The following is a 12,128-nucleotide window of genomic DNA, read 5'->3' as shown; positions in this document are numbered from 1 at the left end:
ATATACATCAAATAACTTGGAGACCAGCAGGTCTTAACTACCTGCCCATCATTATCTCTACTGTCCTGTGTCATGTTAGATAGCTTGGATCAATTAGTAATTGAAGTCAATATTGTGTACCATACACTTAGATTTCTTATCACATGGCTAAAAACCTAGATTAATTGATCTCTAAAGTCCATTTCCAATACGTTATACTGCACCCTAAAGCTCTTATCAATAAAGTGGAGGTAATACCTGCCTTGCTTACTACACAAGGTAACTGTGACCAAAGAGAAAACATAAATAAACCTCAGTGGATAAGATGATATGCCATATAAATGTCATCTATAACAAAATGTGGGTCCCTTAAGGTGTCTGTATATTCTGTTGTTTATTTATGAATCCAGGCTGCTGCCTTTTACCTGAAAGTAGCTGCCTAGTTCATTAATGGAAATTCAGAGAGAGAAGGGCCATTCAATGTGTTAGAAGACTCACTAGTAAGCAATAAAGCGTTATACTGATAAAGTATAAACTCTTACAGTTGATTGATGTTGGTAGTCTTTAGGCTCAACTACTTTGGTTTTTGCTGTGTGGTTTTACGCTTACCAAGAACTATCAATGCTAGGCCAGCTAATCATTAGTGCTAACTGGTTAAACTAAAAGAAACTTTCAGATAATTCCAGGACCAAAAACCAAGCTTTCAAGTTATTCCAGGACCAACGAATAAATCCAACATTTATTCATTGTACCTTAAGGATGTTAGACATCTACATTATTTAGTTGCTTTCCATTTTTATTTATTTTATGTAAAGTCAGTTTAAAATGAAACAGTTGAAAGAAACATGATGATAAAGACAAACCACAAAAGTATCAGGTACAATATCTAACAGTTATCACTTTGAACACTGAAGAGGCAAAATAACCACTTATACACATTCCTCAACATCTCCAAAAGATAGGATATATCTTTGTACAAAAAAGTACTATAATAACACAAGTCTAATTCAATGTAAACCTAACATCAAGCAGCAAGTTGACAATGTTTTGCAGCACATCACACAGTATTTACTGTAAGTAGCCACAGCAGCAGTATTTGGTGAATGAGCTGCATAGAATTAAGCTTTTGGATATATGTTAAACATTCACCATAAAATAAAAGTCAGCAAGTGCTTGTTAACACATTTTTTTTAAACCCTCTACTAATAGATTTAAAAGAGAATTAAACTCTTTATGCTTTCTAGGTTCAAAACCATAATTTATCTAATTATTGAAAGCAGACAATACCCAGTGTTTAGGCTAGACTTCATAGCAAAAACCTATTCCAATAACTGCTTTGTACAGTATGTATTGTGATTGCTGTTCACTTTATTAAGAGGCAACTTCAAATAAGGAAATATCTGAAGTCTGGCAAACAAAAATCTAAAGTTACATTCACTAAATGGGGTATGACACTAAGGCATATTTTTTTAAGACAAATGCTACTTTTTAAAGATTATATCATTAATTTAAATGATTTGTGTTTAAGATTTTTCTTTTGTTAAAAATAAAAAGATGAGCTATGTTTTGCATTTTACAAAATGTACGTTGGTAAAAATGTCAAAATATTCTAAAAGGGTAGTATGTTTTCAGAACTCAGACCTCATGAAGTTCTATACTTTTACTAAAACAGAACCTTGACAGGTTTTTGTGAACTTACATAGCAGTCCATTACAGTTAGGTATCATAGGACACTGGCCAAAAGTCTCTGAACTGGTTCTCTCTCATATTCCCATAATGCATTTCCATCTTCATTATCAAATTCATTAGAAAGATTTCAAATTCTATGAATACTAACATTAGCTTACTATAAAGATCAAGAGCATTATTTAACAGTGTTATTCAAAGGATTAGTGTTATCGGCATCTAGTTCACAGCATTGCAACTGATTTGGCTAATCTTCATTCAAATGACTGCAATCTACAAAGCTACACATATCCTCTTAGGTAGAAGGAAGAGAAACAAAGCTTGAACTCTGAACTAGAGAATTACTTTCCATAGTACTATACACTTGATTAAAATAAGTATTCAGTTCTAGAATCAGCATCCGCTTTCTCATAAATTGAAGGTCAAGGTCACCATCATGCTAAGCATACAAGAATTCAACTAATGAAGTAATATTCTGATTTACATATTTTACAGCAATAAAACTTCTGAAACTTAAAAATGATTATGAGCTATTCCTAATGCTCTTCTTAAAAGATTAGAAGGTATAGTAAAGGGGGTGCGTTATTCAGATAAAAAAGAATTGCCAACAGAATAAGAAAATAGAAGTTATTACTCCACTAAGGATATAGGATTTGCCATCCATTTCTCTTTCTATTCCATTTAAGAATATGGCTAGAAATATGTGTTCTGAAGGCTAAAAGTATAATATGATATAATATAATATGGAAGTGTGATACTTCCTTTAAAAATGGACAGCCCTGGAGAGAAAAGGTTCACTTATCATGAAAAAAACTAGGAAAACTCAATTAAGCTACACTGTGACCTCAGAAATGTGGGAATCTAACATCTTGAATTAACAAACCAATCAATGTCAGTTTATAGCTAGAGGAATTTTATATTACCAAGATCAGTGATTCCTTTTCCACAAAATTATATTGACAAACTAGATACTGGCTAACTGAAGGATAAGCCTCCTAATAACAGAGTTGGCCCAAAAGTAGAACAGGTAGTAAGATCAATTCAGATACTATGACTTAATGAGTGGGGCAAGAGTTATCCATGTTTTGGGGGATTCTCTCCTAACCCAATATAAAAAAGGTTAAGTACAAAATTTCCTGAAAATTATAACCCTGCCAAAATGAAGCAAAGTTGTAGCATGAGCGTCAGAACATAGCACCCTCCCTTGCCATTCTTTTCTTCCTGTCCCAAAAAAATACTTGACATGGAAGCAATTATTTTGGAATGATCATTCTTCTATAATTTTCAGGGAAGAGTCAAAAGATATTCATTCTACAATAACACTGGCACAAAAAGAAGGCTACTAGTCATTTAGTGTTTCTCAGCTAAGTACGGTCAGCACAGGTTCTAATGAAGAATCTAGTTATTATAATTTAACTACAAAATTTTCAACTGGATTGTTCTTTTCTCAGAACTATGGATCTATTCAGGTGATTACATTAGTTTCCCTTATGCTTTACACAAGTCACCCCACAAATTCAGGATTAATGATTTATATGTTTACCTGTTCAGAAACAGTGTTTTGACACCAGTAACACAAAAGTAAAAATTCAACCAAGGGATTATTTAAAAAAGCAAGCACAAGACAGATTGTCCTAAAACATAAATTCTAAGGTTAATCTTTCCCCACAAAATGTGGGGCAAAAAAATAAAAAATTATGGTCTTTGGATCAATTTTTTTTCAGAATTCCTGAATAGCCACAATAAAAAATTTAATCAGTTACACTGATAAAACTCATATGCAATAGGAAAAATTCAGGAAGCATTAACTGCACCATTAAACAAGTATACCACCATCATGAAACATGAACTACCCAAAATGATTACATAATACTATAAAAGATTAAAGTGGGGTATACGAAGTTCTGTAAAAATTTAAGATAACTAGTTTGACAGGAACAAGAAAAAAAGATATTTGGTACCAAATATATAATGCAAAAAATACTTAGATATTATATAGTGGGGTGGATATGTTATTAGTACTTGAAAGAGGCAAGTAATAATTGAGGAAAATGAACAGTGAAGATAATTAACCCATAAATCTTTTTATCTCTGGCAAACACCATGTCTGAAGTTCTAAGACAAACATGGAAGTCTAACAACAAATCATTGTACATGTATGCAAGTTTTAACTCTACCATAATCTAACCCTCTTTTCTCTCTCAAATAAAAAAAAAAAGACCTTTGCAATCATCTCACTAAATTTTAAGGACTATATCTCCACACAACTAATGAATTTAGCACTAAGTCCTTCTATATAAAAGAGTGATGAAACCTCTTTCTAAGAAATCCCATTCAGCTGATCATGGATTTTTGAACAAATCACATAGAAACAAATATATTTTAAGAAGAGAAATCAACAAAGGGTCAAACCAAGTTTGCTAATAAATAATTTCTGTGCTATAAAGAAAACTACTGCTTTTACATTTATCATAGACCAGTAGAAGGAAAATAAATCAAAGAACCAGGAAGTGGTACTACTTTTTAAGATGGAAAAACTTGCAATGGTCTAGTTTGGTTTTTATTCCCTTTATTTCTATATGGCTTTCATGCAAACCTCTTCTAGATGCCTAAAATAGTTATGCATTTAAAATCCAAGAATATAAGTTCTTTAGTCAGAATCTCAGTAAATCTTAAAACCATTGAGTCACACAGAAGCAACCACCTTTCATCATTTCTTAAGGAGAAATGCCCCAGGTGCTGCTATGTTAGGTTGAGGTTTCTTCTACAGGTGGCCTCCGATGCCAGACAGATTTGGGTCTCATCCTCTGGGGAGTGGGTGGAGACTCCGGCTCTGCTTCAGACTCTGAAGGCTCGTTATCTCCCTGTTGGGATCCTGTGTCTCCTATTAGCTCTCTGAGGAACTTGAATTTGGACAAAAACAGATGCCAAACGACATACCAACCTGCAGAAATAAAACATTTTTTAAAAAATTATTTCATGAAATACCATCAATCTAGAATAGAATGATTTCTGAAATTTTGATAGAGATGAGACCTCCTTTTAACTTCAAATAAGCAAGCTAGTTTCTTTTATTTAAAAAATAATGGAAGATTAAAATAACTAAGAGAGCACATATTAGTCCATCTCCCCGGTCCTCAAGATTCAGTGTGAAGATGTGTTCTTTCGAAAATCCTTATAATAAACTTCCAAACTAATTCTGAATTTGAAAAGTTTTGAAGGAATCTAATTCAACACAGTATAAATCATTTCTCATCTTCGCCCCAGCCCCACTTAAATTTAGAAATATTTAGGAGCTTCCATAGTGAGAAAATATATACAAGATATATTAACAAATCTAGGATACCTGAATCTTCAGCAATTTCATATAAAAATTATTTCAAAATCCTAGTGGAATTGCTATGAAAATACTGCAAAGTTTTGCTGAAGTTACCTGTTATGTAGCTTAGGACAACATTACAATACTATCGTGAGGAGGATTTTTATTCTTTATTTTGGTCTAATCTTTTATCGTGTTAACAGTTTCATCAAATATTACTTTAAATTTGAGAGCTGATTAATAGTTTTTAAAAATCAGACAATATAACACATGCCTAACTCTTTTTGGTTGCTCTGAAACTCTAATGGCACAAAGTAAACAAAAGCTTCCAGAATTTTTTTTCTTGCTGTCATTTCTTTGATCTTGTTTACTTCAAACTATCCAAAATTTCACACAAAAGTCCTGGACTGTTGCATAGTCCAGTGATTAGTACTTTTGTTAAGAAATCTGAGTAGCACCCAGATTTTCCCCATATATTTTTAAACACACCTGCAAGGATGCTAATATCAATGGCAATTTTTTATATCTTTGTACTTCTAATATCAGGTACTTCACACCTGCACCTGTTTCATAATTATCTCCCAAACAAAGGATGAACAGGAATACCACGATGCCAAAGTATTACTGAAATGTCAGGCCTAAACATTATACCCCACTCAATCATCTTCAAGTTTTCTAATTAACATTAAATAAACTATACTGTATGCTAATGCTTCTCAGATCTTAATCCAGCCCTAATTACTCTCCTAACCTCCAGTCTTGCATTTTCAAAGGTCTATTGGACATCTCTAACTGAAGTCCGATAGACATATAAAACTCAAACACGGCCAAAATTGGTCTCATTATCTTTCCCTCCAAATGCTCACTGATCACCCAGATATGCAACCTAGGTTACACCTCTTCACTCTCCCTTACTCCACCCTCATATCCAGTCTACTGCCAACTCTTGATGATTTACCTCTGTAATATTCCTCAAACATACTCCTTTCTCTTCTTTGACAGGGCCACCATTCTAGGTTCAGGCCCTCCTTATCTCATATCTAGACTTCTACAACATCTTAGTGGTTGGTATTCATGCCACAAATTTTTCCCTACTACAGTCCATCCTCCACTCAGCTGTCAATTTACTCTTCACAAAGCACTGATCTGACCATGTCACCTCACTATTCAATAAATTCCGGACACCCTTTACAACCTGGTCCCCTCCTACCTTTCTAGTTTTCTTACACCTCAATCCCTCTCCATTCTCCCACTTTATGAAACTTAACGGAACTCTGTAGTAGCTACTACAAATGAGGAAACAGACTCAGAGGGTAAATGACTTGCCCATGGTCACAAAGCCAGGAAGTTTTAAAACTGGGACTTAAAACCCAAGCTTCCTCCAAGACTCCAAATTCAACATTCCTCCAAAACCAGACTATCTCCAAAGTAAGCATACTCTGCTTCTGGGGCTTCTTTTTATCCTATACATGATTTACACTGTGGTTTAGATAACCATATCATCCTTCCACATGTCATAGTTCCACGGTTTTACTGATTCAAATCATAATTCTTTACGCCTTAAGTAGCCTGCTACAAAAAATCCTCACATGGAGGAAAGCTTCTCTGACCATAGCTAATTTGTCCATCAGATGATCCAACAAATCCTATTCCAGTTCTATAGGACTCACCAGAACTTATATTGCCTAAGCATAGCCCAAGGGCACCACACCATGATAAGGCATCAAAGGTTTTGGAGGAGAAAAGATTTGTATATGGACCATTAAAAGTTACTGGGCTAAGTAGAGCACTGACCCTGGAGTCAGGAGGACCTGAGTTCAAATCTGGCCTTGGACATACTTACTAGCTGTATGACCTTGGGCAAGTCACTTAACCCCAACTGCCCTGCCTTCCCCCCTCCAAAAAAAAAGTTACTGTGATGTTGCTCCAGAACAAGCAAACATTTTTGTTAGGAAAGCATTCAGCAAATAATTTATCATCTCACAAATGCAAATGGCAATGGAGAGACATACAAAATGTTATTGTTTTAGTAAGTCTTTGATTGAAGAATGTCATGCCAATTTACTCCCTGGGGCACCAAGAACCCAATGTAAACTGCTCATCCAGAATCATAGCCTGGATTCTCTGTTTTTTATTCCCCTTACTAAACTAGTAGCCACAAAAGCATGGACTATGTTACCTAAACTTTTATTCATCCAATATTTAGCCTTCTAATAGGAGCCAGCCAATACAAATCAATTCCAAATAAGACAAATTTGGACAGGTTTGAAGGACTTTATAATGAAAGGGCAGTCTCTAGTTAATTCTTTATAAATTCAGGAGATACAGGGCCCACAGAACAAAACTTTAACTTATAACTTTAGGGCAAGAACTATCTTTTTCTTTTTTCTGGAGAGAAAGCTCTCTGGTGAGTTCTCCAATTTTCTTCCCTCCAAAGCAGTGGCACAAGAAGGAAGTCAGATTCCCTGAGGCTGGTTTTTCATGTTGGAAGACAAGATATGATGCAGATTTACTGTGCTGAAGATAGGAAGACCAATGTCAGCCCATCCACCATTATGCCTTCTCAGTTACTCTGGAGTTTCTTCTGGGGTACAAAAGAACTGTTCTTCATCCTTTTAAAGCAAAGTCAGACTCTAGCGATGCAAACCAGAAAAGGTCAATCAGACAGGCCTGATGAGAAAATCTTGTGTAAGGGAAGTGCAGGGGTGTTATGAAGGAGTCATCAAGGACCAAGTAGAGAGAGACCAGAATGAAGGTGTCAAGGTAAAAGAGAACTGACTTTCTTTTAGGGAGGGAACAGGCCTTACTACATAACAGTAGCAAGCATTTACATACACAGTGCTTTAAAGCTTGCAAAGCACTTTACAAATATTATCTCACTATATTCTCACAACAACCCTGGAAGGGTAAGAGGTATTATCGCAATCTTATAGAAACTGAGGCAGAGGTTAAGGGACTTGTTCAGTGTCTAAAATCAGATCTGAACTCAAGTCTTTGTGACTCCACATCCCACATTCTATCCACTGTACCACCTGGCTTATACTACTGATTCATAGAGAGCAACAGCAGAACTCTTCAAAACTCTAAAGGCACCTCACCATCACTTTATATTTCTGGGAACTCATACAAAGCAGTTGTAACAAGCATAGGAGGGAAGGCCTACCACAAAATTCTGATCAAAGTAGCACCTTAATGTTTGCTAAAAGTTCTAAAGACCAATGGCTTAACACAGAACTGCTTCCTATTCAAATTTCTCAGAGCACTTTGTCTGTAGCAATACTTTACTCTTCTCTAATTTTATCATATGTCTTCAATTCAAAGGTTTCAAGGATCACTGGCATGTGTTAAGGCCTAGTCTCAAATCAAGCTCCTAAAACAGCACAGCTGGCATAAACATTTGTTAAGTGTCTACTACGTGTACGAGGCACTATGCTAAGCACTGAGGATACAAACACCAGAAAAAAAGATAGTCCCTGCCCTCAAGAAGGTTACAATCTAACGAAGACAACACAGACAAAAGGAAGCTGAAAAGCTAATGAAAGAAGGAGTGAGGGAAAAAGGTATCCAGCACAGGAAAACAACAGATAACTCCAAAGGTGGGAAGTAAGAGATGGCTGGCCTGGGCACCCTCCTTATATGGAGGCTTTGTGAGCTCTTCTCTCCTTCCAATCAGAGGGGTCCCAGGACAGAGAGTACTGATGAGGTGTGAGTCCCATGGCTGATGCAATCTTGCTAGACGATGAGGTTCCTGATGGCATGAAGAAGCAGCAAAAAGGAAAGCATCTGGGTAGAAAACATAGGAATTATTTGGCTAAGAATCCTTAGTGAGGGTTGTCTTGGGTGCTTGGAAGGGAAAGAATCCACCATGTGCGGTCTTACAAAAATTGTAAGGAAGGTATCCCATGAAATCCTCTGTCTTCTAGCCTCCCTTTTGCTCAGTCCACCCCCTCACATCCTTCCTTCCATTTCTAGAAAGACTCAGGAGAGCATGACCCAAAAGACAAAGGGGTGGAGTGGTGTGTCTGTGTGTGTGAAAAAAGGTCAGGGATCTTTCAGAACCTCATCCTGTGAGATTCTTCTCCATGCACTCACCACATTGTTCAACATTTGTGATTTCATTTAGACTTCCACCCCAAAAGTTAGGTTCTAAGTTTAAGAAAAGGGTCTATGTCATATTTATCTTCCCCTTTCCCCAATATGATGCCTTGCTAAAGGTTAATAATAATTTCTTATCTGTACAGTACTTGGAGGCAGTTCAAGTATTATCTTCATTTTACAAAAGAAGATGCAGAGACAAAATCAAGTGATTCACTGAGTCTCAATACCTGAGACTTAAATCCTGATATCCTGATTCTAAGTCTACACTCTATCATCTTACTCCAGCCCATGAAGTATCTATGAATGTACTATAGCTCTTTAGGATCTCTATTCCACTGTAAACTATATAACTACTAAAGCAGCTAGCAGAAGTCTCACAACCAAGCTGAATATATTACAAAATCATGTTATCTAGTCTCAAACGGGGCCTCAAAACATCAAAGTAGACTTCTTATTCCTCTCTAATCAATTTCCTATCTTACTCTTTGCAGAAGCAATTTCCAACCTTCTCTTCTTTCCTCAAACATTCCACACCTCCCCCTCTGCTCCCTGCTCCCCAACAATCTGGGGGTCTTGACTCTTTACTTAGAAAACTGAGGCCCAAGTGAGGTCCTTTTCCTAGTCTCTTCAACTCAAAACCCCTTAACATCCACTTTCCCCCATCTCTGGCAAAGAGGTTATTTGCCATAACCAAATCTCTCCTGTCCCTGTTACAAACCTTTACTACGCTATATCATCCATCCCCCTCAAGCTATGTTTCAATCTTGCATTACCAACTGCCTATTGGATATTTCAAAATGAATGTCCTGGAGATACCTCAAATTTCCAAAGCTGAACTCATTAACTTTTCCCCAAAACCCTCCCCTCTTCTAAACTTCCCTATTTCTGTGAAAGGTAAGCCATAGCCCATCTTTCCAGTCTTCCAGCATTACCAACTCATCACTCGTCCTCACTTCCATACCCAATCAGTTGGGAAATCCTGCTATTCCTATCACCATACTCCTCTTACAAACTCCACCTCAGGTTTGTAATCTCAGCATTACTCAGTATTTCAAAGCATAAAGCCTTACCTGATCACCCATGCCACAGTGCTATCCTTTCTAACTACGCAGTATTTAACTACTTGGCATATTTCATATTTATGCCATATGTATGTTTATATGTTCTTGTTATCTCCCTCATTAGAATGTAAACTTACAATTCGAGGGAGGGAGAGATCGTTCCATTCTTTGTACTTGTAACCACAGTGCCCAGAGCAGTGCTTGGTTCAAAGAGGGCATTTAATAAATCCTTGTTAATTAATTGATTGACTTTGGACAATTATTTCTGTTGGTATCTGTTTCCTCATTCATAAAATGGGGGGTTTGGACAGAGATGATCCTAACATTTTTTTTAGGTCTTTCTATTCAAAATCGCTGTCACTATATAATGGTAATATTTTCTAACTCTATGTAATAAATTTATATGTAAATTTATATCTTCATAATAGATTTGGTCTGTAAATTATGAGAACAAGAAGTAAAAAGTCTTAACTTTGGACCACGAAGCTAATTACAAGGTAGGAATTTTGTAACTTCAACGATGCACTTTAATCCCTTTCCTTTTTTTTTCCATAGAACGTTTCTCACTTTAATGATACAAATGAATCTTAATGAAGTATTTTAAGTATTTAAAGGATCTGTGATTTTGTGTGAACAGTGAGTAGTTTCCTTCTGTTACCTGGAGCTGCAATACTCTTTATCAAATTTTTTAAGAGTTCCGATAGGCAAAAATTTTATCATTTTGTGACAAATCTAATGATAAACTAACATCTTTGACTTAGCTAGATTGGGCTCTCAGAAGACAGACCCATACTGAAAGCTTTTCCAGACTGCTAGATTAGCCAGGAAATGCTTACATCTTAGTGAATTTACATATAAGGCAAATAGCTATCAATAATAAGGATAACTTAAGATACAGATTTTAAAAGTCTGATTGTGACATTTGTTTTAAATTAGTTAACAGTCTGAACAAATTTGAGTTAAAAACTATTACTACTAATCAATCAACAAATTACTCATTAAGCATCTCCAATGTAGCTAGATGTCCAAAGAATGAAACAATACCTAACTGCAAAGAGTTTACATTCTAATGGGGAAGACAAGTACAAACATAAGTATGTCCAGTGTAAATATAAAGTAAGTAAACCTATATACAAAGTACTTAAATGCCAGGCAGTTTTGAAGGGAGGGCAATAGCAGTTGGAAGGGATAAGGAAATGATTCATGCAGAAGATGTAAAAGGAAGAAAGGGTCTCTGAAGTGGATAACTTCAAAGTGTTTGAAGATCATAAAGAAATAGCCAGTAGACAGTGGGAGGATGAAGATTTCAGAGTACGGAAGATTTTTGTGGATGCAATCTGGTAGAGAAGATGGTCAAGTGCACATGTAGGGGTGATAGCCTTGGCAAAAAAAGGCTACTTTTTTGCCAGACACCAGGGAAAAGACAGAATGACTGCATTAAAGGGTCTTGAGATGAAGAGAATGGGAGGAGAGTTCATTCCTAATGGCCTCAATTTTTTCAATAAAGTAAAAAACAGTTAAATAGTTAGTTGGCTTTATTTTCATGTGGGTTAGGTTTGAATAAATCAGAACAAAACTTCAACAGAACTAGATAAACTTGAGTCTTTAAATTACTGAAACAAAAGGGATCATTTATTTTAAATAAGACTTAAGCCATTAGAAAGTTGCTCACTCAAAAGTCTCTATAATTTGACCTACTTTAAAAACATTTTATTCATTTTAATCGGATCCTCCCTTTTACCCTCCCACTCTAACTTCTCCCCCAACTCTAAAACTGAGAACACAAGAAAAAAAAAAACTCATTACAAACACGTATAGCCAATCCAAACAATTTCCACGTTGGCCATGTCCAAAAAAAGTTTCTGCATTCTACATCACTCACCTATCAGGAGGCGGGTTGTATGCTTCATCATTAGTCCTCTAGAATCTTGGTTGGTCATTATATCCTGATAATAGCTGATCGCATTTCTATACCATAACTTGTT

General features: G+C 35.9%; 1 protein-coding gene across 1 annotated transcript in view; it reads right to left on the bottom strand.

Annotated features, from left to right (window-relative positions):
- Positions 1 to 728: 728 nt before the first annotated feature.
- The window catches only part of SMIM13 (small integral membrane protein 13), a 28,909-nt gene continuing 17,509 nt past the window's right edge, over positions 729 to 12,128 (bottom strand). The window contains exon 2 of the mRNA XM_036735800.1: positions 729 to 4,609. Within this exon, the coding sequence (XP_036591695.1) occupies positions 4,413 to 4,609 (197 nt within the window). The 3' untranslated portion in view covers positions 729 to 4,412. The remainder of the gene's footprint in view (positions 4,610 to 12,128) is intronic.

This window comes from Trichosurus vulpecula, chromosome 1, assembly GCF_011100635.1.
Source record: "Trichosurus vulpecula isolate mTriVul1 chromosome 1, mTriVul1.pri, whole genome shotgun sequence".
Lineage (NCBI taxonomy): Eukaryota > Metazoa > Chordata > Mammalia > Diprotodontia > Phalangeridae > Trichosurus > Trichosurus vulpecula.
This window is presented reverse-complemented; position numbering and strand designations above follow the sequence as displayed.